This window comes from Garra rufa, chromosome 7 (assembly GCF_049309525.1).
Source record: "Garra rufa chromosome 7, GarRuf1.0, whole genome shotgun sequence".
NCBI lineage: Eukaryota > Metazoa > Chordata > Actinopteri > Cypriniformes > Cyprinidae > Garra > Garra rufa.
In genome coordinates this window covers 28,003,442-28,030,016 of record NC_133367.1, presented here as the reverse complement: position 1 = coordinate 28,030,016, position 26,575 = coordinate 28,003,442, and the positions used below count along the sequence as shown (strand labels likewise).

The following is a 26,575-nucleotide window of genomic DNA, read 5'->3' as shown; positions in this document are numbered from 1 at the left end:
TCTTGTTCTTCTTCACTGCCAATTCTGTACATGTCCTACTGGAGCAAGCTGCAGCATGTTGCCACGATAGACGTCTGACGTCCATAAAGACGCATGTGGTTTAGTCTCGTAAAACTCCAGTCGGCACATGCTTATAGCTCTGGAGCAGCCATGTAAAATTACCCTGTACTTAGGGAAATTCTAGACTTTTACACCACAATGTCCACTGTCTGTAGGATGATTTGCTGTATTGTGAGTGTTTTAAGCCAATTGTTTATCAGTTTTTAGGCATCTAGAAAATGGATACGGAGACAACTTGAGTAGACTGACAATTAGCATAATGGCTAATAATAAAAAATATTTTATAATACTATGTACAAAAATAGTGTCATTGACTGAACAATAAAGACGAATTGATTCGCTCCAGTTTCTTTGGCAGACGGCTTGGAGATACTTCAGGTTTAAACAGTATCATACTGCCCCCTTTCTCTCATGAACAGTACTGCAATCACTATCAACCAATTCATAGCACAGCAAATACAGCTTGAATTAACTTTGCAAGAAGCAAAAAACATTAAAGTGACACAGTGTGTTATTTCAAATAAATTTATTGTTAATTTTATCCACTGTACAAAGCAAGCAGTTAAGTCTTGCGGTTTCTGACTTCACTGGGGTGGGGAACAGACAAAGCCGGAGACCTTTTCACACCGACAGAATATCCTACTGAGAAACAAATGAGAAATTGGTATAAACTGACATAAGTACATTCATATGCAGCAATAATTAGACTGTATTTTAAGGCATAGTTCACACAAAAATGAAAACCCTGTTATTAATTACTCACCCTCAACTCGTAAGACCTTCGTTCATCTTCGGAACACAAATTAAGATATTTTTGATGAAATCTGAGAGCTTTCCTGCATAGACAGCAAAGTTCCTACCACGTTCAAGGCACAGAAACACAGTAAGGACATCGTATCTTCGTAAAATTATGGTTGAACCACTGACGTCACATGGACTATTTTTTGACGTTTTTAGTACCTTTCTGGACCTTGACCATGGTAGGACTCTTGCTTTCTACAGAGGGTCAGAGAACTCTCGTATTTCATCAAAACTATCTTAATTTGTGTTCCAAAGACAAACAAAGGTCTTACAAGTTTGGAACGGCATGAGGGTAAATAATAAATGGCAAAATCTTAATTTTTGGGTGAACTACGCCAACAAGTGCGCTCCTGCATAAGTCCAAAATGTGTACATACCAACACGAATCATTTACTCCAATGCTTTGACGATTGCCTCGTTTGCCTCTATGCTGATCAGAACCTCCGCCCGGGCTGCTTCATCTGAAACGCCGCCCAGTTCCGACTGGGCTTTCTCAAGGTTGGCTTTCGCCGCCTGTACAAAAGAAATGGCACTCCTGACATTTGGTTAACATTCACTGTAATCTCGACACTGATGTATCGGGCGCCAATTCAATCTATAACAGCTGACATTATAAAAGGTGCCATCAATTGGAACAAGTGTCATACAGATCCGAGAACTTCAATATCTTGAAGCACCTTATAAGTGAGAAAACTCATCTTTGCCTTAAAAATCAATGCCACTGCTTCTTGAGCCACATTCTAGACTAGCTCGGCCGTTTTCTCAACAGTGTGAGCAAATAAACGTGGCCTCTTTCCTGTGAAGGACATTTGTCACAGTGGCGATTACACAGTGTAAAGGCCAAACATTGCTGGGAGTTAAAGGTCTCTCAGTGGGGATTTGACACATCTGCACCACTTCAACGGTGACTGACCTTTCCTGCCTTATTAACCAGCGAGGCCCCCGAGCACAGCTATCTCTAGGAAGAATAAAAAAGCAGCCTATTTATGTGGAATGAACCCGAAAGTGCTCTTTATTCTGTGTCAGAAAAAGGGCATGTCTAAGAACATCTCGTATGGAATGAGCTCATTTTCAGAACGTCATTCTGCACATTCGTCTCGTTCTGAGCGGTGACTAACAGAAAATAAAGACCATTGTATTTCTATTTAATGACGTTGTGTGGAGAATAAACAGCGTGAATACAATCAAAGGGTGGCTTGATATAGTTTCAAATGCTAGATTTAAATGATAATCCTATAAAAGGGTGTCTACAGAGGCAAACACACAGACAAAAGGGCGTTTCAAAAACAGTTCCGTGAACTCAAATACGGCACGACTGTACAGATTCAGCCTCATTAATCAACTCTATTATAATCCCAACAGTCTTTGTTTTCGGGAAAATTGCGAAAACCCAAACGCCTGTTCATTTCATTCGTGAAATGGCACTCATAACCCATTTTTATTCTATAATGTGACACATCTGAGTGAATCCTAAAGAAAACTTCAGGAATGGATTGGATTGTGAAAGGCTGAGAGCAGTGCCATGCTTGAACAAGTTTTCCAATCATTCTTCGTGTTGAGATAAAGGCATAGCAGGGACTCACCGCGAGGTCCAGGCTGTCCAGAGGAACGGCCTCCTCCGCCAGCAGCTGCACTGAAGAGTCGGCATTGACGGTGACTGATCCGCTGCTCACTGCAAAACACAAACCATGTTAAAGCTCAAGCACACATGGGAGTTCTCAGGGTTTTATTCATTGATGCTTGAAGATGCTCTCATTTGTAGGACAAGCCTGACCCCTTCTGGATGAACTTCGAAAACCAAATTAACGTCTAATAAAGGAATCAGTAGTTGTGTCTTTCTGGTGGATCACATTTAAATCCGCTTACTTCACCACAGAAAATCATGTTACAAATCTGACTCACTCCCTTTGAAGAGTGCAAATGAAGACCAAAACAACCCACAAGTCTTTTTATTTCTCCTTGCAGGTATTTCTATAATTAACAAGTATTATACTTTAGAAATGACATCAAGTGTTTTCTCATCTTTTTAATAGCACTCCTTCCAAATAATGTAATATTAACTAATCAGGTCCAGTATTACCAATCAGACTGGAATTAAATTAAATGAAAAATGACCAAAGCTAAAATTACTTTAAATGTAAGCTTTTTAGATAATTTTAAGCATAATTTAGTGATTATGCCAAAGTTTCAAAATCAGATCATTTTACAAATAAATAAGTTAATAATCATTTAAACAGTAAATAATGAATAAATATGAACTAATAATGAGCTAATAAAATGCAACTCAAGTCGCTTTGGATAAAAGTGTCTGCCATTTCCATACAGAAAGATAAAATCTACATAAAGTGATATCTACCCGTTGCTCCACGGTTGTTAAAAACGATAAAGACTAGTGGGAACTGTTTTTCACTTAAAGAAATTAATTGATAACCACCATAAACTTGCTTAATGGATAACTACACTATAATGCTGATACTATCTTAATGGAAATTCACTGGTTGATTGGCAGTTTAATATAATGCTAGCTTCCTAGCCGGTTAAAAAACTATAAAACACCAATTTAAAAAAACAAGTCTCAGATCTGGTTGGTTTGGAACTTTCTGAAATCCCTATAAGGAAAATATGAAAGCCTGTTTCTGCCACTGAATAACAAAATAAATGTAACTGTGACCTTTCATCTCCCAATTCTGATTTTTTTTTCTCAGAAATGTGATATACACTTACATTTGCAAGATATAAAGTCAGAATTGTGAGACATAAATTCACAATTGTGACCTTTTTCCTCAGAATTGCAAGTTTATATCTCAGAACTGCGTGATGCAAACTCCCAATTCTGACAACTTTACTCAGAATTAGGGCTGGGCGATTAATCGAAAAATAATCGAAATCGACATTCAGAACCTATAATCGTTAAAATTTTTCCAGGAAGATTATTTCAATTACTTTCCCTTTAAAAAACACAAGCGCTCCGTTCCGTTATTCCGCCGACATGTCGATGGAGAGCTTAAACAGTATTTATACAGTAAAAAGTATTTTTACAGGATATACAAGGGTAATTTTATTTAGAGGAGATACTGCTTATTTTCTACTTTTAATATGAAAAACATTGAAAATTATTTATTTTGTTTCCAATAGTGCAAGTTATTTATTTTCACTAATTTAAGAAAAATGTGACTTTTCGTTTTAAGCAATGCTTGCTTTAATTTCAGTTGTTCAACACTGATGTTCAATTAATAATCATAGATCGTAGATAGTGTGTTTCCTTCAATTATTTTAAAATCAAGTAATGCACCCTTCATCCAAAAATCTCTCGCTTGTAATATGTGAACATATTTACTGTACAAAACTTGTCAGTGAACTATGAGGGCAAAAAAATAATTATTATATAAATATAATTAAATATAATTTTATTAATAAATAAAATAATCGTTCATTAATCGTAATCGGGTTAAAATGTTCAATTAATCGAGATTTTGATTCTAAGCCAAATTGCCCAGCCCTACTCAGAATTGATATAAACTCACAATTGCAAGATATAAAGGCAGAATTGTGAGATACAAACTTAGAATTCTGTCTTTTTTCCTCAGAATTGCATGATACAAACACCCAATTCTGACTTTTTGTCTCACAACTGTGACATAAACTCACAATTGCAAGTTATAAAGTCAGAATTGTGACCTTTTTTCCTCAGAATTGCGAGACAAAATATCAGTTTTTCCCCCTCAAAATCTGACTTTTCTATTCTGAGGGGGAAAAAAATCAGAATCGCGAGAATAAAACAGCACTTGAGAGCTCACCGAAATACTTAGCAGAGGACCCATCGTCATTGAAGACGGTGACTACGCCGGGCCGGAGCACCTGCAGTGTGGGGACGTGGGCTGGGAGGATACCAAAGGCGCCTGTCAGTGTTGGGACATCAATCTGTTTAACGCTGGCTTCCTTGAAGAACACCTGCAACAGGCATAACAAGCTTCAATGCACCAGATGAACACAGTTTGATGTTAAATGTGACCCTGGGCCACAAAACCCCTCATAAGGGCCAATTTTTGGAAATTGAAATGTATACATCATCTGAAAGCTGAATAAATAAGATTTCTATTGATGTATAGTTTGTTTGGATAGGGCACTATTGGGCTGAGATACAACTATTTGAAAATCTGGAATCTGAAAATGCAAAAAAAATTAAATATTGATAAAATCGCATTTAAATTTGTCCAAATGAAGTTCTTAGCAATGCATATTACTAATCAAAGGTTAGGTTTTAATATATTTACGGTAGGAAACTTAAATCAAATATCTTCTTTACTTAATATCCTAATGGTTTTTCGCATAAATTTTTTTTTATCATTTTGACCCATACAATGTATATTGCTGGCTATTGCTACAAATATACCCGTGCTACGACTGGTTTTGTGGTCCAGGTTCACAAACATGAAAGTTTTTAAAAGTTTGAACTCCACAAAGGGACAACAATGCTCAGTGCATTAACTATGACCACTGTGCCCTTGAACAAGATATTTAACCTCAGGTCACTGAGGTAGACTTATTACAGTAACAGTGCACTTAAAATGAAGAATGATGAAAAGCAATAAAAATGATTTTTTAAATATGAAAAATTACAAAGCACCTGACCAACTGGGAACATATACATATATACATATATATATACATATATATATACACAGTGTTTCCCCTAGGTTTCCAGTGTTGGGGGGGGGGGGGATGCCGGTAGCCAACGTTACTTTTTTTTCCCCGGTACTTTACCCTACTTTGTGAAATAACGAAAACATTATTATAGACTTATTCAGTGGAAAAATAAGTCCAAAACTCTCTATTTTAACATTTTGAACAATAGGGCTCTACCAACTTTTGCTTTTTTTTTTTTTTTTTAATTCTTGTGTGTATTATTTTTTCTCATAATCAAATTAAAAGTATAAACATTTATTTATTTTTAATCAAATGAAAAATAAACCCTTTTAATTTTTGGCAAACAAACAGAGGTTTACTGTTAAAATCAATAAATAATAATAATTTAACATTTAAATAATAATTGTAGTATTTTTTCTACAATTAAGTGGTTAATCTTGTTATATTTATTTTTATCATATATATTGTTTCATGTCAATTATTTAAATAGGAATATATAAACAACTACATTATACTGTACAAAAGTAATACAAGACTAATGTTCTGTTACATGTTACTTTTATTTTGACAGGTTGCCTTGAAGTTTCTGTGTGTGTACAGCATGTTATGATGCTAGTTTTCTCAAATGAAACGGTAAAAGTGACACTCACAGCAGCTTTGGATATTGAGTTTATCTGTTCATGCGAGATGCAAATGCCCAAAATTAGCGGGAGCGTCACGTGTGCTTCAGTATATGCGTGTAGTAAAAGCGCGTCTCCACCATTCATAAATACAGAGGCAAACGGAGCATGCAGGATTCATATTGAAACGGTCTTTTTGCATTTCAGTTTTCACAGACACTAGTCCATATCGCGATTTGAATTAAGTGACAGACCAACTTTTGATTTATTAATCCAAAAATCGACGAATTTACGTGGCATTTCGCGCTATAGTAGATTCGGTTTTTATGAATGGAGTCCGCGATCCCGTCTGTGTTTTCGCAGATGAGACATTGTAAACACGCGATCATGTAAAGACAGAAATGACATGCCTTCGTGTAAATAAGATAAATAACACAAGGCAATTTAGTTTGTTTAATAAAAGAACAATGTATAGCCCTGTTCTATAGGAAAGATAACCTTAATGACTTCTATTGTGATCTGACGCTATATCAAAAATAAAATGAACTTGACATTCAAGGGGGGCGGGGGGTGCCGTTGGGGGGGCGGGGCGCCCCCCTAAGATAATGGTAGGGGAAACACTGTATACATATATATATATATATATATATATATATATATATATATAAACGTTCTGGTAAACTCTGGGTTTCCACATCTAAATAATGATGGTAATCACAAGACTGTGATCAGTTGTGAGACTAAATAAGAATTTTTAAATCATTTATTTACATTTTAAGATTACATTCACAAGTAAATAAGGGAAAAAAGACCCTGAAAAACCCCCTAAAAATTCAAAGAAAAAATAATAAATCTTAAGTTAATCAATGCTTAGAAAACAAATGCTAGATTTAAAAAAAACGTAAAAAATCTAAACAGGGGTGCAACCTCGTCAGGGGTATAAAAAAAAAAAAAAAAAAAAGTGAAGTGAAAAACTAAATTGAATGACCTATTTCAAGGTGAAAACCGCGAATTTCATCGAAAGGTGACAAGTTTGCACCCCTGATAAATCGTGGAGGCCCCAAAAATGCAATATGGTAACTTTGTCAATTAATTTGCTATCTGATATCTTTTAAATTGTATGCCCATCTGGGGATGGGTTTAAGACACAATAACAAAATGCATCTGTCAGATTTGTTCAGTTTAATTTTTTAAATGATATTTATGCATTATTTACATGCATTATTGACTCTAAAATTGATGTTGATCAGATTTTAAAATATGCATCCAACTGTACATAATCAAAAAAAAATTTTTTCATAACTTTAGTTTATTTTTCTGTACTAATCACAACACGTTTAATAAAAAGTCCCTCAAAAAGATATACAAAAATGCTCCTGAAAATCAAAATATATTAAATTATTTTATTAACTAAAAACAAAAATGTTTATCTGATGCTGATTATGTATATTAATAGTAATAATTTAAAAAAATACATATTTGAATAAGTGTGAAAACATTTTTAATTAAATGTAATGTTGTACATGCTTATATATATATATATATATATATATATATATATATGGCATGACATATTTGTCATGCCATATATATATATATATATATATATATGGCATGACATATTTGTCATGCCATTTATATAGAGATTTGTTTTATCCTTTTAGATCAAATATTAAAATAAACATTAAAATGTTAATAATTATTACACATTTGAAACATTTATGGTGTTTAAACAAGGAGAGAAATAAACATTTTACCAAATAAATAACATTTATTATGTGAAAATGACAAATGATGTTTTTTGTTTTTATTTATTTATTTATTTGCCTTTGCATACCCAGAAAGCTTCTTTTTTTTTTTTTCAAAAACATACAAAATAATTATACTGTACAAATATCTTTCAGAGAACAATAAAACGTCCCTCAAAAAGATATACAAAAATGCTTCTGAAAATCTAAATATGTAAATAATTATATTAAATAAAAAAGAACAAAAATGTTATGACGACACTGAGTATGTATATTAATAATAACAATAATTAAAAAAATAAATAAATATTTGCACGTTTTGCACAAGTGCGAAAACATTTCAGTGCAATTTTAATGTTGTACATGCTGCGTGACAGTTACTTACCCAAAAACTGTAACACTAATATGACAACTTTACCGTCAAACAATAAGAAAAACATTTCATAAGCTCTCCTAAGAAATCCAAACATTGAATCCTTACCCTGATCTGTCAAAAAAAAAAACAAGTCAAGGTGATCGGTAGCAATGCTAACAGCCTGCTAAAGTCATTCAAACTTGAGTCCATGTTTTTGCAAGCCAAAAACTATGTATATATATATATATATTTATGGTTTGAACATTTGACAATGTTACACTAAATGCATTCGCTTTAGATGCAAAATTATTTATCTATACCACAATGTTTTTAACGTTATATATTGTAGCGTTTAGCCACAAATGTAGCAAGCGCATAACGAAGTTAAATTACAACTAGGATAAAGAGTCGACCCATGACAACCTGAATGTATATCGTGATGTATACGACTTATAATGTTAGTAAAATAATCGTAGCCGGTGTCCATGCTTAGCACTAGCGTGTTAGCAGACCGTGTGTAGGCCTGAGCCCGGAGCGTCAGTAACGTTACCTGTGTCGGCGATGCGAAAGTGAAGGACATCTGAGCGGAGAGCGCATCGGCATAACAGCGGACCTGTCTCAACGCTGGAACAGCGCGACGAAGGAGAAACCTCGCTGCCATCATTTTTACCACGGAGAAGCGACCCGACCTTAACAGAACAGTAATGCACACGCCTCGGCTTCCCTGTCCACACAGGCAGTCAGTCAGATGCAGTCAGTGCGCGGCTGATAGGACAAGGGCACAGGCAACCTTTCCCGTCAGGCCTTGCGGGGACTGTGGGGCTGATGGGACATGTAGTTTTTTTTTATGGGTATGTTTTTTTTCACATAATTACACGTTTGTCATGTCATATATATATAGATTTGTTTTAGCCTTTTAGATCAAATATTAAAATAAACGTTCAAATGTTAATAATTATTACACATTTGAAACGTTTATGATGATTAAACAAGGAGAGAAATAAACATAAAGCATTTTAACATTTGCTGTGTGAAAATGAGAATGACTTTGGGTATTATTTATTCGCATAGCTATTAAAGGTTTTTTTTAACATTTGTCATGCCATTTTATGTAGATTTGTTTTGGATTTTAGATCAAATATTAAAAATAAACATTATAATTATTACACGTTTGAAACACAAGCCATTTTAACATTATGTGAAACTTTAAAATTATGTGAAAATGATCAAATGATGTTTTTGTTTTGTACTGTAATGTTTTGATTAATTAATTTGTTTATTTATTTACTTATTTATTTGCCTTTATATACCCTTTTTTTAAATGGTACTGTACAAATATCTTTAGAAAACATTACAAAGGATTAACAGGACAGCAACAAATAAATAAAAATAAAAACAAACAAACAAATAAATAAAAATAGCAAGCAAGCCTCTGCGTTTTTATATAGATTTGTTTTGTGACGCAAAATAAACTTAAACCATTTTAATATTTATTATGTGAAAATGACGAATTATGTTTTTTGTTTTGTTTTGTTTTGTTTTGTTTTGTTTATTTTATATTTTATATTTTATTTTAATTAATTAATTTCTCAATTTGCCTATATATATCCAGAAAAAAAATGATACAAAAATGATACTGTACAAATATCTTTAGGAGAATGTTAAAAAGGAACAACAATAAATAAATAAATAAATAAATAAATAAATAAATAAATAAATAAATAAATAAAAATACTAATTAAATTTAAAAACAAACAAACAAATAAATAAATAAAGCAAGCAAGCATCTGCATTTTTTATATGAAAATGACAAATGATGTTTCCTGGGGGTTTTTTGTTTATGTTTTTATATTATATTTTTCATTTATTTATTTTTATTTATTTATAAATAAATAAATAACAATTAAAAACAAGCAAACAAATAAATTAATAAAGCCTCTGGATTTTTTTATATAGATAGCCATATTCCAGATTTAATTAACAAAAACATTAAAATATTCATTATTATTACTCGTTTGAAACTAAAACATAAACCATTTTAAAATTTATTGTGTGACTATGTCTATTTATTTATTTATTTTTAATGCAAAGAGTTTTTTTCATTAACATAATTATTAAAAAAAATTCAACATTTGTCTTGCCATTTTTATATGTGTTTATGCTTTGTCACAGATTTAGATCAAATATTAAAATAAACATTAAAATATGAGTTATTATTACACATTTGAAACTATTGTGATTATTAAACAATAGGAGAAATAAAGATAAACCATTTTAATATTTATTGTGTGAAAATGAAAAAAAAAATAATACTGTACAAATATCTTTACAAAAACAATAAATATGATTAAGAGAACAGAAAAAACTAACTAAATAAATAAATAACACAAGCAAGCCTCTGCATTTTTATAAAGATTTGTTTTAGCCTTATCCCAGTTTTATTTTTTAGAAATAACATTAAAATATTTACACATGAAACACATTTACACATGAAACTATTGTGATTAAACAAGAAGAGAAATAAAGATAACTATTTTAATATTCATAGTGTGAAAACGACAAATAATGTTTTATTTATTTGCCTTTATATACCCAGAAGTTTATTGTGGATGTTGTTGTTGTTATTTAGTAAACAAATATGATACAGTACAAATATCTTTAGGAGAATGTTAAAGAGAAGTAAACAAACAGGAATAAATAAATAAATATATAACATATATATATATATATATATATATATATATATATATATATATATATACATACATACAGTGCCTTGCGAAATTATTCATACCCCTTCATTTTTTTCCACATTTTGTTATGTTGCTGCCTTATGTTAAACTACTTTAAATTACTTTTTTTTACCCCACATCAATCTACACTCCCTACTCCATAATGGCAAAGCAAAAAAATAGATTTTTAACATTTATGCAAATTTATTAAAAATAAAAAACTGAAAAGATCCCGTTGCATAAGTATTCATACCCTTTTCTGGGACACTCGAAATTTAGCTCAGGAGCATTCATATTGCTTCTAGATGTTACTACACTTCGAGTGGAGTTAAACTGTGGCAAATTCATTTGAATGAGTATGATTTAGAAAGGCACACACCTCTCAGAAAAGGTCTAACAGCTGAAAATGCATTTCAGAGCAAAAACCAAGTCCTGAGGTCAAGATAACTAGGGAAGAGTTCAGAATAAAATTTGCTGCATTGAAGGTTCACAGAAGCATTATCCATAATGGAAGACGATTGGAACAACTAGGACTCTAGAAAATGTCTGCCAGCCCCCATCCAAGCTGAGAGGTGAAAAGGTGAGCCAAATAATGGCAGATAACTGCCAAATGCAGATGTGCAAAGCTTGTCACATCATACCGAAAAAGACTTGCGGCTGTAAAGGTGCTTCAACTATGTACTGAGTTAAGTGTATGAATACTTATGCAATGTACTTATTTCAGTGTTTTATTTTTAATGAATTTGTAAAATTTGCAAATCTGTTTTTTTGTCATTATTATGGTGTATGGAGTGTAAATTGATGTGGGGGAAAACTAATTTAAAGCAGTTTAACATAATGCTGCATCAAAACAAAATGTGACAAAAATGAAGGGGTATGAATACTTTTGCAAGGCACTGTATATATAGTGTATAGTATATAAAAAATAATTCAATACATAAACTAAAACATTAATAAGCAATGACAGAAAAATACAACTGAGGATATACTGATGTCTATCAACCTTTCGCACAACAATTCTCAGTAGCTGACGTAATTTCCACCGCAACTCCATTTGTCAGCAAAGAGTGCGTTTATGACCAAATGAGAACATGTGTGGGGGGAAAAAATTGTTTAGAGACAAAAAACAATGTTTTGATTCCCTTTTGCTGTGCTGTTTTGTATTTCATGGTTTTTAACTGTGCTCATAAGCCATTAAATAGCTTATAAAAGCTATTGGGGCACGTTGTCACAAAATGTCAGTGTTACAGTAAACTGTGTTCTTCTTTTTTTTTATTTTAGTCTGGCTTTAGTCTCTTTCAAAAATAAACTTGCTGATAGAAATACTCTGAACCAAAAAATATATACATACTGTACATATTACACGAGTGTAATGGAGGGTACGACCAGGAGGGGGCGCTCAGTAAATATCAATTTAACATTCACGGCACGAATTGAATTGATTCTCATATTGCTTGTGGTTCAAAGTGAGCATCAGTGTGGAACTGAATAATAATTCACCGTATTCTTGCGTTCGTCTAATCATCATAATCCATACGTTATCCCAAACTGCAGCGAGCCCAGACCGCATGGGGATGCCCGTTACTGAGGATTTTTCACTGACTCAAATGGGGGATTACCTCATTTCCATAACATCAGGAGAGGATGAGGGCGTGATAGACACTTGCGATAAGTAACGCTGTACCTCACTTTGACGTCACGGTCTGCGCTCCTCACTGGGTGATGGGAGAGTGGGTGTGTTTAACGGGGGACTTCATTCATAAATACAAAAAGATTTAAAAGCCCAAATTAAAGAGAAGACCGGGGAATCGTTCGCGAGCGTTTTGTCTCATGGACCACGTGAATTATAGTTAGGTGAGTTTTGTCGGCTTGCCATTCACGCTGCTATTGTTTCCGTCAGGAGCGTCTTAGAATGACATCGTGCTTTATTATTGGAAATGATGCTAGTCTAAAATGCGGAGAAACAGACATGGATTAGCTGTTTTAAACGGCTGTCGATTAGAATAATAGCCTGAACATTACTGGTTTGGGAATGAGATTTAAATTCAGCTGTATGGGGTTTGTATCGCCTGTCTGTTGATGCTGACATCGGTATGGCAGGCGGTTTAAACATTTATTCATGTAGACTAAGTATGTATTTTTTTATTAGTAATGATTTTTAAATGACTAATAGTTCAATACTGAACAATCTTTCACGAGTGACTATTCATTTCATCACAATATAGTACAAGTATTCATTTATTAGTATTTATGAGACTCTCATTTATCACAGTTGTTATTAGAAATGTGTTTTTTAATCTCACACGTTACAACTGTATTTCATACATCATTTTAAATGACCAGGCAGAATAGCTACATTATAGTTCTAATTTAAATATTTCCAGTAGCTACAATTAAAAATATGATAAAATACTTCTTTTAAAAATTCATTTAGTACTAGGAAAACTGCAAAACTGAAGAACTGTAACTTTTTAAACAGTGTCCAATGTTATTTTATTATCATTGAGATACAATTATAGTTTTTATTAATATTTTCAATTTTTTTAGCATTTTCTGCTTTCATTGTAATTTTGTCAGTTTTTCTTCATTTTCATTTCAGTTTTCATTTTCAGTAATTTTAGTGAATCAACTTAAACCTGGCAACTAGCTAAAAATAAAATACATTTTACGATTTTTCTATATTTTTTGATCAGTTGGAATGTATTTTGTTTCAAGATACAAGTGTTTTTTTTCTCAATATAGTACAAGTACTCATCTATTAGTATTTATGAGATTATTATTAATCAAAATTGTTACTAGAAATACATTTTCTAATTTTTTTCAATTGTAAATCTATTAAATGACCATATAGAATAGCTACTTTGTATAGCTTATTAAAATATTACCAGTAGAATTAAAACATTTTTAAAGTGTCCAGTGTTATTTTATTATCACTGAGATACAATTATAGTTTTTATTAATATTTTAAAATACTTTTAGTTTTTAATTTTTTAGTTGAAAGTGTATTTGTATTTTTATTTTTTAAATGTCTTTATATAGTTTTTTATTCATTGTTATTTCAGTTTTAGTCATTTTAGTCTTAAAATTGCCAACTAGCCAAAATAAATGTACTTATTTAAAAAATATATAAAAAAATAAAATTATATATTTTATAAAATAAAATTAATTTTCTATCATTTTTGATCATTTTGATCAGAATGTATTTTATTTCAAGATCCAAGTGTTTTTTTTTTTTTTTGGCAACTAGCTAAAAATAAATTTATTTATTTAAAAAATATGTAAAAAAAAAAAAAATTTAAATTATATATTTTATAAAATAAAATTAATTTTAATATTTTTTGACCAGTTAGAATGTATTTTATTTCAAGATCTAAATGTTTTTTTATTTTTTTAAGATTATGGTTTTAGTTAACTATAATAACCCCAGTAGTTACAAGTAACTAAAAAAAATACTGGTCCCTAATGAATATTTAGTAAAAACTGAATAAATACCAGCAATTTTGAGTACTTGCCTGAATAAATTATGTGTTTGAACAAAAGAATTACATTTAAATTTGTTGCCAGAAACAATTAAGTATTTCCTTTTTCATTGTTGAAATTACTACTAGAACTTAATGGATAAGATAATTGTTGGTATTGTATTACAAACTAGTAATTACACATTAGAATACCAGTTTGTTTTAACAATGAATGTTAAAATGTAAATAATGTATTAAAAACCATAAATAATGTATAAGAAGTGCTTATAGAGAGATTTTTTTGAATGTGATACACCTCCGCAGAGTCTGGCAGGCATGAGAAGAGCATATGTTGCATAACGCTCACGGTAGTTGACTGTAAAATGTTCTTGAGGTAATCTAAAATGCAGTAACTAAGTTGTTTTATGTAAGTCAAAATATAACCATGTCAGCCTAACTGCTTAGGCTGAACCAACCAAATAAATCACAAGTGAATTGAAAGTGACAAAGTGATTAAAAAGGAAATCTGGCAGTGCCATTAAATCTGAAAGAACAGTCCGGAACGGCTCAAATGGCTCTCTGTTGATTTATTTTAATAACTGTACCTAATAACGCAGCAGCATTATGCATCCGAGACACCAAAAAAACGAGCTTAAATGACCCTGAGATGAAGAAAGAGAGAGAGAAGCTATGAAAACAGGTAGGTGGGCAGAAGCTGGATGAGTATGCAGCAGGAGCTGAAAGCTTTGCAGTCCGAGCCTTCAAACACGTTGCTATCTCTGCATCTCTTGCTCGCAAACACACGCTGCCTTCAGATAATGGGAGAAAAGGCAGCGTTGCAGCATTAAAGAAACAAGGACTGCTTGGGAGGTGAGTGCAGGAGTGAGAGAGAGGGGGTTTTTGCGGTTTATGCAAAAAAGCTGTGGCGTTGATGGTATTGAGGGGATCGTATGTTGCCGGGCCTCAGCCACCGGATGAAAGAGGAAATGAAAAGAGATTTTTTTTTTGGGGGGGGAAGGGTGACATTTTGTCACAGGATTGCATAAGTGTGTGTTTGCATGCACAAGAGTTGCATTCAAACATATCTGGGAACTATATTTTTGCTTAAAAGCTGAGCATTTCACATCCAAAGAAAGCTGTCAGTTCTCGGATGCATTTGTTTTATTTTCCTTGTGAAATCCTGCTTTAGTGCCATAACTGGCTTCAAAGCAGCTGCCTGACTTCCTGTAATGTCTTCCTCAGGGGGGACACTCTCTCTGGCTTGGACCATGAGCAATGAGTCTGCCATATGGACAAACCAGAACAGAACTTACCCCACCGTAAGTACTTGTGCCTCTCCTTCCTGTGCTGGTTGCTTTCATTACGCCCATTCCCTCTCTTTTGCAGCGCTATCTCCAGACATGCCAATTGAAAATATCCTGTTCTGCGTCCCTCGTAATTGGATCCACCGCAAGATCTAAGCAAATTAGCCCTTGTGAGAGAACTCCGAGTCAGACCGAATCCATCGCGCCATCAGACGATGTGATAGAGCATCACAACCCAGAGTTACTGTCAGGAACTTCAATTACCGGCATAAGCAGCATCATTAGATTAGATTAGAATAGAGACGTTTATTACGGAACAGAGACTAATTCCAGGATGTTCCGGGATTTTGGACTTCGTAAATAGATAGTATATCCAAAAATGTAATATTTACTCACTTTCATGTTGTTCTAAACCTGTTTGAATGAGTTTAGAAAAGGAGAAAGTTTGAAGAATGTCCTAGGTGCTCTTTTCCATGCAGTTGCAACGAATTAAGGATGAACATCTTTTTGAAAGCTTCAAGAAAGCATCATAAAATCATCATAAATGTGGTCAGTATGACTCATGCACTATATTTTGAGTCTTCTGAACTCTTCTGAAGCCAGAACCAGCTGACAAAATTGTTGTTAAAACATATCCATTTGTGACCCTGGACCACAAAACCAGTCACGAGGGTCAATTTTTTGAAATTTGGATTTGTACATCATCAATAAATAAGCTTTTTATTGATGTATGGTTTGTTAGGATAAGACAATATTTGACTGAGATACAACTATCTAGAATCTGAGGGTGCTAAAAAAAAATCTAAATATTGAGAAAATTACCTTTAAAGTTGTCCAAATTAAGTTCTTAGCAATGCATAAGTTTCAATATATCTACGGTAGGAAATTTACAAAAATATCTTCATGGAACATGATCTTTACATTAATATCTTAATGATTTTTGGCGTAAAAGAAAAATCGATAATGTTGACCCCATACAATGTATTTTTGGCTAGTGCTACAATATACCCATGCTACACTCTTAAGGTGCTTTAAAAGGTTCTTCACAGCGATGCCATAAAAGAACCATTTTTGGTTCCACAAGAAACCATTTAGTCAAAGGTTCTTTGAAGAACCATCTCTTTCTTACCTCTTTATTATCTGAAGAACCTTCTTTCGCCACAAATAACCTTTTGTGAAACAAAAAGGTTTTTCAGATGTTAAAGGTTGGAACCATTTAGACAAAAAGGTTCTTCTGTGGCATCGTGAAGAACCTTTATTTTGAAGAGTGTACTTAAGACTGGTTTTGTGGTCCAGGGTCACATTTGGGTTTCAAGGGAGAAACAAAGTCTTACAGGTTTTGAACATTGGGAAATTGCGAATACATTCTAAATTGAATTTAACTGAAAACCCGAACTGAAAATTACTTCTTGATATTGCATAATACATAATAAACCATTATGTTTTTATTACCTTAGAATGAGCGATTTCTATCTACATACAACGAGGGTCCCCTTACACTCTTAAAAATAAAGGTGCTTCAAAAGGTTCTTCACAGTGATGCCATAGAAGAACCATTTTTGGTTTCACAAAGAACCATTCAGTAAAATCTCTTTCTTACCTTTTTATAATCTGAAGAACCTTCTTTCGCCACAACGAACCTTTTGTGAAACAGAAAGGTTCTTCAGATGTTAAAGGTTCTTTATGGAACCATTTAAACAAAAAAGGTTCTTCTATGGCATCGTGAGGCACCTTTATTTTTGAGAGTGTACATGGAAAATACTATTTTGCGCCGCCATGTTTCTATAGTAGCTCTAAGCGGACAAACAGTTGTTGTTCTTGTGAATAAAACACTGACACGATAAACAAGTATCAATAATATTCGCAATAACATATCGGTTAACTGAATAATTAAGGAAATATAATTCTTTAATTTACCACAAGCTATTCACTGTTGTCCCAGACGACCACAAACTTACAGCTAGATGCCGTTAAAATTTACACACTGCACCTTTAAGGTCAAAACCATTGTTATTTTCACCAGAATTTACTGCATCGTTAGGCAGAATAACACAATTCTTGGGTGAACCTCTTTAAAGAAGAGACATCAACTGGTTTTCAAACTCAATCAAATTCTTGATGTATTCTATGATAAGGTACAGTCACATTTAGTCCAGATCATGTGAAATGTGAAAATGACTGTATTTTAACTATGGAATGAAACTATTTCTGCCTGATTGATCATTTAAATTTGTATAAACTGTTTTTCTATAATCCAATCTCTACCTGATCTCAAGACAAAAACTTACCTGTGGGAACTTGTTCACAAAACGTGAAATATGTACCAATAAGTAAGCCTACATATTCCCAACAGAAATGCAGTTTCCAACAGAGATGAACACTAGAGGCGGTAAAACAGCAAGCACTTGTAATCGTTTTCGTACACATTTATGATTACAGCTCCATATGTTTTGTTTTCCGAACGTAACAAGTTTACCCGGTAGCCCAGCCGGCACAGATTTAAACATAGGATGCGGAATACTTGGGTACGAATCCCGTGAAAAACATGACTTACGATGAAAGAGCTGAAAGATAAAACTAGATAAAATGGCATGCTTGTGATTGCGTTTTTACGTCACATTTGCTTTTGTTTATACTATCAGGTAGGTTTAGTTATGGAGCATTAGATTTATAGCACCACTCAACAGACATTTCAAGTCAGAACTGCGGTGACATGTACAAAACCAGCATCATATAACACTTACCATATGTGCGTTCATCTCTTTTTGGGGAAAATCGAACACTCTTTTATCACCACTCAGTAAACCTTATTATATTGAATATGTCAGTATGCAGTATGTGTTTTCTTGCGAAAAAGTTCCCACAGGTATGTTTTCGTCATCAGGTTGCCCAATGTAGTCATGTTGATTCAGTCATCTTCAATAATGTTATTGATTTCAATAAAAGCAGTTAATTTAGATGTAACCAATTTTTTGATTTTCTAACAACACATTTTGACAGGATTTCAGTATGTTTTTTTTTTTTGGAGATTAATGGTTAGATCAGTAGCTATTAGTATATAGCACCTAAACACAGGGGTGGAGTGGGGCACTAAAATCCACCGGGAAAATTCTGACCGCACCGGCCCGCCCCCCCCCTTTTAATATAGTACTAAATCTTTTTTTTTTTTTTTTTACCTGGATAAAAAAAAAAAAACACAAAACAATTTAGCGCTTCGGAATTTTTACCGATATAGCTGATGGAAATGTCTTATCGATAAAATTTCTCATGTGTCGACATAATCTTTTTCCGTTCAACTTTAGCGCATAAATTCTAAATCCATACTTCAAATGTCGCAAAAATCTGTTTGGAAACACTTTTTGTAGAGAAAAGGGGCTTTGCTATGATGCAAGTAAAAATTTATTCATTTTGTTCTGAAGATCTTGTTTTACGTGAATATTGGAATGATAAGTACAACATTTTAAATTAACTTGTTGGCTTGTTTGCTTTTTATATTTTTGTTCTTCTTGTGTTATGAGTATTGTTCCATTAAATTTAAAGGGTTTGTTCTGAAATAAAAGGGGGAAAATAGCATTTATTTATTTGATTTATTTATTTACTATTTATATAAATAGTTTTTCAATATGTTTGGCTGACTGTATTTTATTATGACAATATTGAAGCTGCGTTGTCGAGTTAGTAATGCTTAACTGCGCGCAGGAGGCGCCAACACCATCATTTGTTTTTTTTTCCCCCTTGTAAAAGTGGAAACAACTTACAATAGCCTACTCCTACGTTTGTGGTCATATAAGAGTAAGACATTGTTCCAAACTATTCTAAATATTTATTTTATTAATGCACATTCACAATAAAAACAAACAGTGTGCTTTTGTAAAAAGGAAACGAACAGGATGCCTCAAGAGCGCATCAGAAAAATTAAACTAAATTCTGCATAGGTTGAAAAGGCCGGTTGGAAGGAAAACAGGATGTAGACAGCAAATTTTGCAGTTTTTTTTACACATATTCTCATTGTCGAGACCAAAACAGTGCAAAAACTGGATGGAAACTTGGCTAGTGACAGCCACGCGCTTTGCAACGTAATGACTCGGACCACTAGTGGGGGCCCCCTAGTGGCGGCGGGGCTCTAAGCAGCCGCTTAGTTCACCTATAGAGAGGACCGGCACTGATAGAGAGTGAGCAACTGATATAAATATTGGTTGGACGTTTAGGGGGGAGTATGTGGGAGTATTTGGCCGCTATTCGCGGAGAATTTAGTAACGTCAATAATTCTAATAAGCTCAGGCCGGTCGCGTTCGCCTCGGCGCCCGCTCAATTTGTGATCCGCTGTGTAAATCCCTCGGCTGGCCGACCGGGAAAAGTCCCGGTCGTCCCGATTGCCACTCCGCCCCTGCCTAAACATTAGGGCTGGGTTTTGGCAAATATATCACGATTCAATTCGATTCTAATTCGCAAGCTTGTGAATCGACTTGCTCTCTGATTCGATTCTATATTATTAGGCTTATTTTGGATATATATCAGATACAGTATACATGACAGAATTTCTCAAGGAAAAGCAAATCTCTTAAGGAATGCTGTAAAACTTGACGGATTTATTCAAATATAAATTAAACATTGAAAAACAGTGAAAATTAATATAGTGAATAATATGTTATATGGTGCATATATTCAGCAAAATACTTTTTCTAGCTGACTAACGAGTTTATGCTCACAGAATATGTTTTTAAATGTAAACGTTACGTGACATTGTTCTTGTTTTCCGCGGTTGAAACACTGAATTACATGATTACATGAGACAGGATACGGATTTCAGTGAGTTGTACCAAAGTCCCTTTAAGGCAAGTCATGTCACTCGGCGGCCATCTTTGAAACACTACTCGGGCAGGCAAGTGCAGCTCCTATCTCTTTGACCAAATTCTCCAAAACTGTTCACCAAGCTTACGATTAAATTTCATTTTTTAAATCACCAAAGAACTCCAACAACAACAACTGCCTCATAAATATGGTTCCTTGTTTTCCAATAGCATTAAAAAACGCTTATTTTTCCGGCTAAAGAGCCAGTGCGCATGCCACTCCACATTAAACAGCGCCACATTAAACAGCGCCACATTAAACAGCGCCAAAACGACATTTATTGTTTGAATACTGTAACAAAATGAACTGAATTTTAAATGTAAGGCTTTTTTTCACATCAAAAGTAACAAAGCACAAGCTTATAGCAATTTATTCGATGGAAGGGGCGTCAAAATGTTGTGCTCATTAACCAAAAACAGACTAGACAATCGAATCTTGGGATGAATATTATTGATCTTTTTTACCCAACCCTGCAAAACATAAATTATTTAATAAAGAACTACAGAATAAAGCTCAGAATGTGAACTTTTAAGAGTTTGGGAGTTATTAGCTGGAAATACTGTAGTAAAACCATGGTTAATTTTGTAGTTACTGTGATTTTACTACAAAAACATAGGTAAACCAGGATGACTGTAGTAAAACCATAGTTGCTTTTGTAGTTACCATGGTTTTACTGCAAATTCTATGATAAAACCATGCATAGTTTTGTGGTTACTATGGTTTTACCACAAAAAACATAGTTAAACCATGGTTCTTGTAGTAAAACCTTGGTTAATTTGCAGTTACCATGGTTTTACTCCAGTTGCTATAGTAAAACTATCCCTGATAGCACACATACATCATAGAGACGTCTATTTGACATCTACATTTACATCTAGAAGACATTTTTTTTAAGTTTCTTATCAGACGTCTATAGATGTCTTTAAGTTCTTACAGACGTCTGTCAGATGTTTCTACACAGCAGATGCTTTCCAGATTTCATTTAGATTTTAATAAGGGCACTTCTTGAGACCTCCACAATGATGCTACCGTCCACGAAAGAGTTTCTAGTTTCTCCCCTGAGAACATCCTTTGCTCTTGCCAAGATAGGTTAATAGCAGACTCTGTGACAAATAGCTTTCTGCCATCTATAGTTTGATCAAATCAGTCTTCCAAACTCTTTCATTAACAAAGCAGTAGACCTGATCTGAATAAACTCTTTCCAGATCTTCATGTGAACAATGGCTGGTAATTAGGATGTTCTGCTCCACCAATTGAAGCACTGTATAATGTAAGAGTAATTGTAAGGTGTTTCATCTATGGCCCAAAGGCTCATTCAGGCCTTGTTCTTATGCTCTTATTTAGCATTCTTACCATTGAACATCTCTCCATGTACATGAACGAAGATGACAATTAAGCAGGTGGTGGGGTGAGAGGTGTTGTTTGCCTTTGTGCTTTGATCTCTTCGAGGAAGGAGCCTTCTGTCTCTTCCATTCTTGTCTCTGAAGGTCTCCGCCTATAGATCTTTCTAAACTCGTCTTTGGCTTAGTGAACACTGTACTTAACATCTCAACTCAGATACAAAAGCCCCCACACCTGAAGGTCCTCTTCTCCAGAAACCAGGCTTTATGCAATATTACTTAGACATAATCCAGAGACATTTTTTTTGCACAAAAGCCCTTTGTTTATGTCAGTTGGACAATGGAATTGGAGAAACCTATATAATGTGAAAATTGAAGTCATGCGGTTTTACTCAGAAGGAATTTCCATTGTGACTGGTTTGTCATTCTCTGGTGTTTACGTAGGACGTCCCACTGTCATCAGGGACACAGAATGGCTATGTCCTCCTGCTGGTCCTCTTGTCCATCTTTGTCGGGGGGACGCTGGTCCTGCTCTCTGTCCTTCTGATTGTCTGTCGCCGCTGTTGTGAAGGGGACAGACGCCATGCCTGGTAAGACTAATCCCTCACAACTTACACATTCACAGCCCTCTGAACATACTTGGTTTTGGATGAACATTTCAGTCAACCAATGTTTTTTTTTTTTTTTTTTTTTTTTTTTGTCTTTTTAGGGATTTTAGCAAGTATACAGTTAAAATAATATATTACCTTCATATGCATAATACTTTTGTTAATAGTAGTAATAGTCAGGTATTTTATTGTTATACAATTATAGTATTTAGTAATGTTTTGAATTATATATTTAATTGCAATTTATTTCAGCTTTATTTAATTGATTTCATTTTTATTTTTATTTTAAGTATTTAAACAGTATTTCAACCTATATATTTTCTTTGTACCTAAAAATGTCATATGGTGCAATAATATATATAATATAATATATATATATGAATTCACCAGATTCAGTTTAAAAACCTAAGTTCAGCAGCTGCCTTAAAATTTTAAGTTAAATCATCTTAAAACTACAAATCATTTGAACTTATTACAATAAAAATGAGTTGATTTAACTTGCGAGTTGAAATGACTTAAGTTGATTTAACTTAAAATTTGAAGGCAGCTGCTAAACTGGTGAAAACTTTATACAAAACTTTATACATATATTTTTCATTAATTAAGTTTTTCATTTAATATTTAAATTTTATTTCAGCTTTATTTTATTTTATTTCATTTTTATTATTATTTTAGGGATTTTAACAATATTTCAACCCAGATTTTTAAAATGTAGTAATTTTAGTACTCCGAGGCAACATTTTTATTTTTTGTACGTTTTTAAATAAATATTTTAATTTTATTTCAGCTTTGTGTTTAAAAAACACAAAAATTATATTTATACACATTTTATTTTAATTTTACTTTTAATAATTTTACTACTTCAAGGCATTTTTTTTTTATCAGGAGTTTTTCATTTCATTTTTTATTTCAGCTTTATTATATAGTCTTTTTTTCCTGAATATTTTAGGGATTTTAACAATATTTCAACCCAGATATTTTCCCAATTTTTTCTTTGTCCCTAAAATGTAATGTGGTGCAACCTAAATATATATTTAAAAAAATATATTACCTTCATATGCATAAGAGTCTTAAGTTGCTAGTAGTAATAGCCAGTTATTTTATTTATTATATTTTATTTTATTTTCTCTTTTTCAGTTTTTATATATTTTAATATCAGTTTTAGTCATTTTAGCACTCCAAGTCAATATTTTTTGTAGGTTTTTTAATATTTCATTGTATTTTATTTTAGCTTTATTTCATTTCATTTCTTTTTTCTTTTCTTTTCTTTTTTTTTTTAGATAATTTTAGGGATTTTAGCAATATTTTTAACCTAGAATTTCCCACTTTTTTCTTTTTCCATAAAAAATGTTATGTTACAACCTAAATATATATTTTAAATAATATATTATCCTTCATATCCTTAAAAGTTAGCAGTAGTAATAGTCAGTTATTTTATTATTAGTATTTATATGTATTTATAAATTATTATAGTATATATATATATATATATATATAATATATATATATATATATATATATATATATATATATATATATATAAAATACAGTTAAAAAAATTCAGTCATTTTAGTACTTTAAGCCAAATTTTTAATTGTCATTTTTCATTTAATATTTATAATTTTGTATTTTATTTCAGCTTTATTTAATTTACTGAAAACAATTGTTATAATAAAATAATACTAATTTTAGTTTTTATTTTACTGATAGTACATTGATAGTAGTACAGTAAAAGGTTCTTAAAAATGAGTTTGCACTTTGTTTATTTAGTTGCCAAGGCAAAATTTCCGATTTTTATGTCATTTAAGTACGTTTTCAACCAATAGTTATTTCAGCTTTATTTTAACTAGCAAAAACAGTTTAATACTTTTAGTGTCAAATGTAATTACAGTTCAGTAAAATGTTTTTAAAATGTGTTTGCACTTTATTTATTCTCTATGTACAGTCAAGCCCGGAATTATTCATACCCCTGGCAAATTCTGATTTAAAGTTACTTTTATTCAACCAGCAAGTTTGTTTTGACTGGAAATGAGACAGGCCTCTCCCAAAAGATAATAAGACAATGTACAAGAGGCATCATTGTGAAAAAAAAAAAAAAAAAAAAAAAAAACATTTCTCATCTTTATTTACATTTGAACAAAAAGTGGCATGTCCAAAATGATTCATGCCCTTTGCAAACTGTCACAGTCTATGGGAAAATCCAAAGTTCTATACCATTCCAAATAGTCCAAGCTGTTCTAAAGCATCCTAATTACCCTGATTCATTGGGAACAGCTGTTTTAATCAACTCAACAGGTGAAAAACAGAAGCTCTCTGCTGTTGGTTTGTGGACAGTCATGGCTAAGACAAAGGAGCTCACACAAAAATACAAGACGTTCCGCACTGTGAAAAATCTCAGAGGACGTGGCCGGAAGCCAAAATACAGCAAAAGTGGTGAAAAAATGGTTAGCAGACAAAAACATTAACGTTTTGCAGTGGCCCAGCCAGACTCCTGACTTAAATCCATTTGAGAATCTGTGGAGGGAGCTAAAGATCAGGGTGATGGCAAGGAGACCCTCCAACCTGAAAGAGTTGGAGTTCATCGCTAAAGATGAATGGGCAAAAATACCAGTGGACATGCAAAAAGCTGGTCAGCAATTATAGGAAGTGTTAGATTTTTTGCATAGCCAAAAGAAAAGGCTTTTCTGTTGATTATTGAGAAGGGTGTGAATAATTTTGGACATGCCACTTTTTGTTCAATGTAAATAAAAGATGAGTAATATTTTTTTCCACAATGATGCCTCTTGTACATCGTCTCATTATCTTTTGGGAGAAGCCTGTGTCATTTCCAAACTTGCTGGTTGAATGAAAGTAACTTTAAGTCAGAATTTGCCAGGGGTATGACAAATTTCAGGCTTGACTGTATATATATATATATATATATATATATATAACAATATTGTTATATTTATCTTCTAAGAGCGGTCCCTCAGTAGTCATTTTTTATTTTTTTATTTTTTCAGGATTATATTTTTTCCCATGTTTATTTATTTTTTTCATAATTGGTCGCATTGCCTGACAGATGGTCGCACCAAATGACAAGACTGCATGAGGTTAAGATTAGAATGCCTTCACACAAGATGTGTTTTTTACATTCAGAAGAATTTTCAACTTAACACATAAATTTACGATTTAAAAAAAAGTAGCACAGATAAAATGAGAAAATGCATTCTGTGAATATCAAGAACATACATCATGACTGTCGCTTACAGCGTGATGTTTGCATGTTGGTTTGCAAACTGACAGATGATGCATATGATTACGTCTGACACTGAATTACACATCAAATAAAACCGTAACGCCGAGATTCAACTGGAATAAACCGTTCCTCTGGTGAAGCCAAGGACGCTGAGCCCAGAAAATGTTTCTGTGCACATTCGTCAGCGCCTGGCTGTATTTCTCAGTGGCTGCTGAGAGGTGTAGAGTCTGCCTGCTCTCCAGGCAGCCTGGAGGAGTGCAGGCTCACACAAATGACGAGTATAATGAGATCTCATAGCAGCCATCAGCCGCGATAAATCACTCCTGGTGCGGGAGAGAGTGCACTCTAGCCAACACCCACTAAAACACACACACACACACACACACACACACACTCGCAGTGTGCCACCGTTCACTGTGGTTAGAGGACTGGAAACTCATTTCCAGTTTCTCATTACCCACAGTGCCTTATGGCGAATGAAACTGGATATTGGCGTAATAAAGCCGGTGTTGTTATTGTGCCTATCGTATGGCATTTATTTAGATGTCAATGCAGGTGAATGTGAATGAGATTTTTTCTGCAATTATTTACAGCTGGGACATTTTCGAAATCTGGTGACTTTCTCACTTGCGTAATGTTTGAAGAGCCTATAAAATCATGTTTTGGCAGGACATCTCGATTGGTTTTAATTACATCGCAGCATGAGTGATTTACCACACTTGGTGGGGAAACTATTTCACTCAGAAATTGATAGTACATTTCCTGTTTAATTACAAGAAAATGACAAGTAACACGTTTAATTAAACGTGAAAT

General features: G+C 33.1%; 1 protein-coding gene and 1 long non-coding RNA gene across 3 annotated transcripts; one reads left to right on the top strand and one right to left on the bottom strand.

The window, feature by feature from the left end:
* Positions 1 to 569: 569 nt before the first annotated feature.
* Positions 570 to 9,016, bottom strand: atp5f1d (ATP synthase F1 subunit delta). Of its 2 annotated transcripts, none has more exons than XM_073844298.1 (5): positions 8,782 to 9,016; positions 4,659 to 4,812; positions 2,445 to 2,533; positions 1,239 to 1,374; positions 570 to 699 (listed from the first exon to the last, which is right to left on the bottom strand). In XM_073844298.1, the coding sequence occupies exons 1-4, from the start codon at positions 8,893 to 8,895 to the stop codon at positions 1,252 to 1,254; spliced, it is 480 nt and encodes a 159-aa protein (XP_073700399.1). In that variant the 5' UTR covers positions 8,896 to 9,016; the 3' UTR covers positions 570 to 699; positions 1,239 to 1,251. The 2 variants fall into 2 exon arrangements, with proteins under 2 accessions (XP_073700399.1, XP_073700398.1); XM_073844297.1 differs by having other exon boundaries at positions 570 to 702; positions 8,782 to 9,015.
* Positions 9,017 to 12,698: 3,682 nt separating this feature from the next.
* LOC141338384 (uncharacterized) lies at positions 12,699 to 22,502 on the top strand. Its single transcript, XR_012355844.1, has 3 exons — positions 12,699 to 12,817; positions 15,664 to 15,740; positions 22,361 to 22,502. It is a non-coding gene; the product is annotated as an uncharacterized lncRNA (long non-coding RNA).
* The last annotated feature ends 4,073 nt before the right edge of the window (positions 22,503 to 26,575 follow it).

What these genes read in the sequence shown, in the direction of transcription:
- atp5f1d (XM_073844298.1), bottom strand. Translation starts at nt 8,895, where the DNA reads ATGATGGCAGCGAGGTTTCTCCTTCGTCGCGCTGTTCCAGCGTTGAGA. An exon ending in CTTTCGCATCGCCGACACAG is followed by an intron (nt 4,813 to 8,781) that starts GTAACGTTACTG and finishes TGCCTGTTGCAG; the next exon opens with GTGTTCTTCAAGGAAGCCAG. An exon ending in GTCCTCTGCTAAGTATTTCG is followed by an intron (nt 2,534 to 4,658) that starts GTGAGCTCTCAA and finishes TGTGTTTTGCAG; the next exon opens with TGAGCAGCGGATCAGTCACC.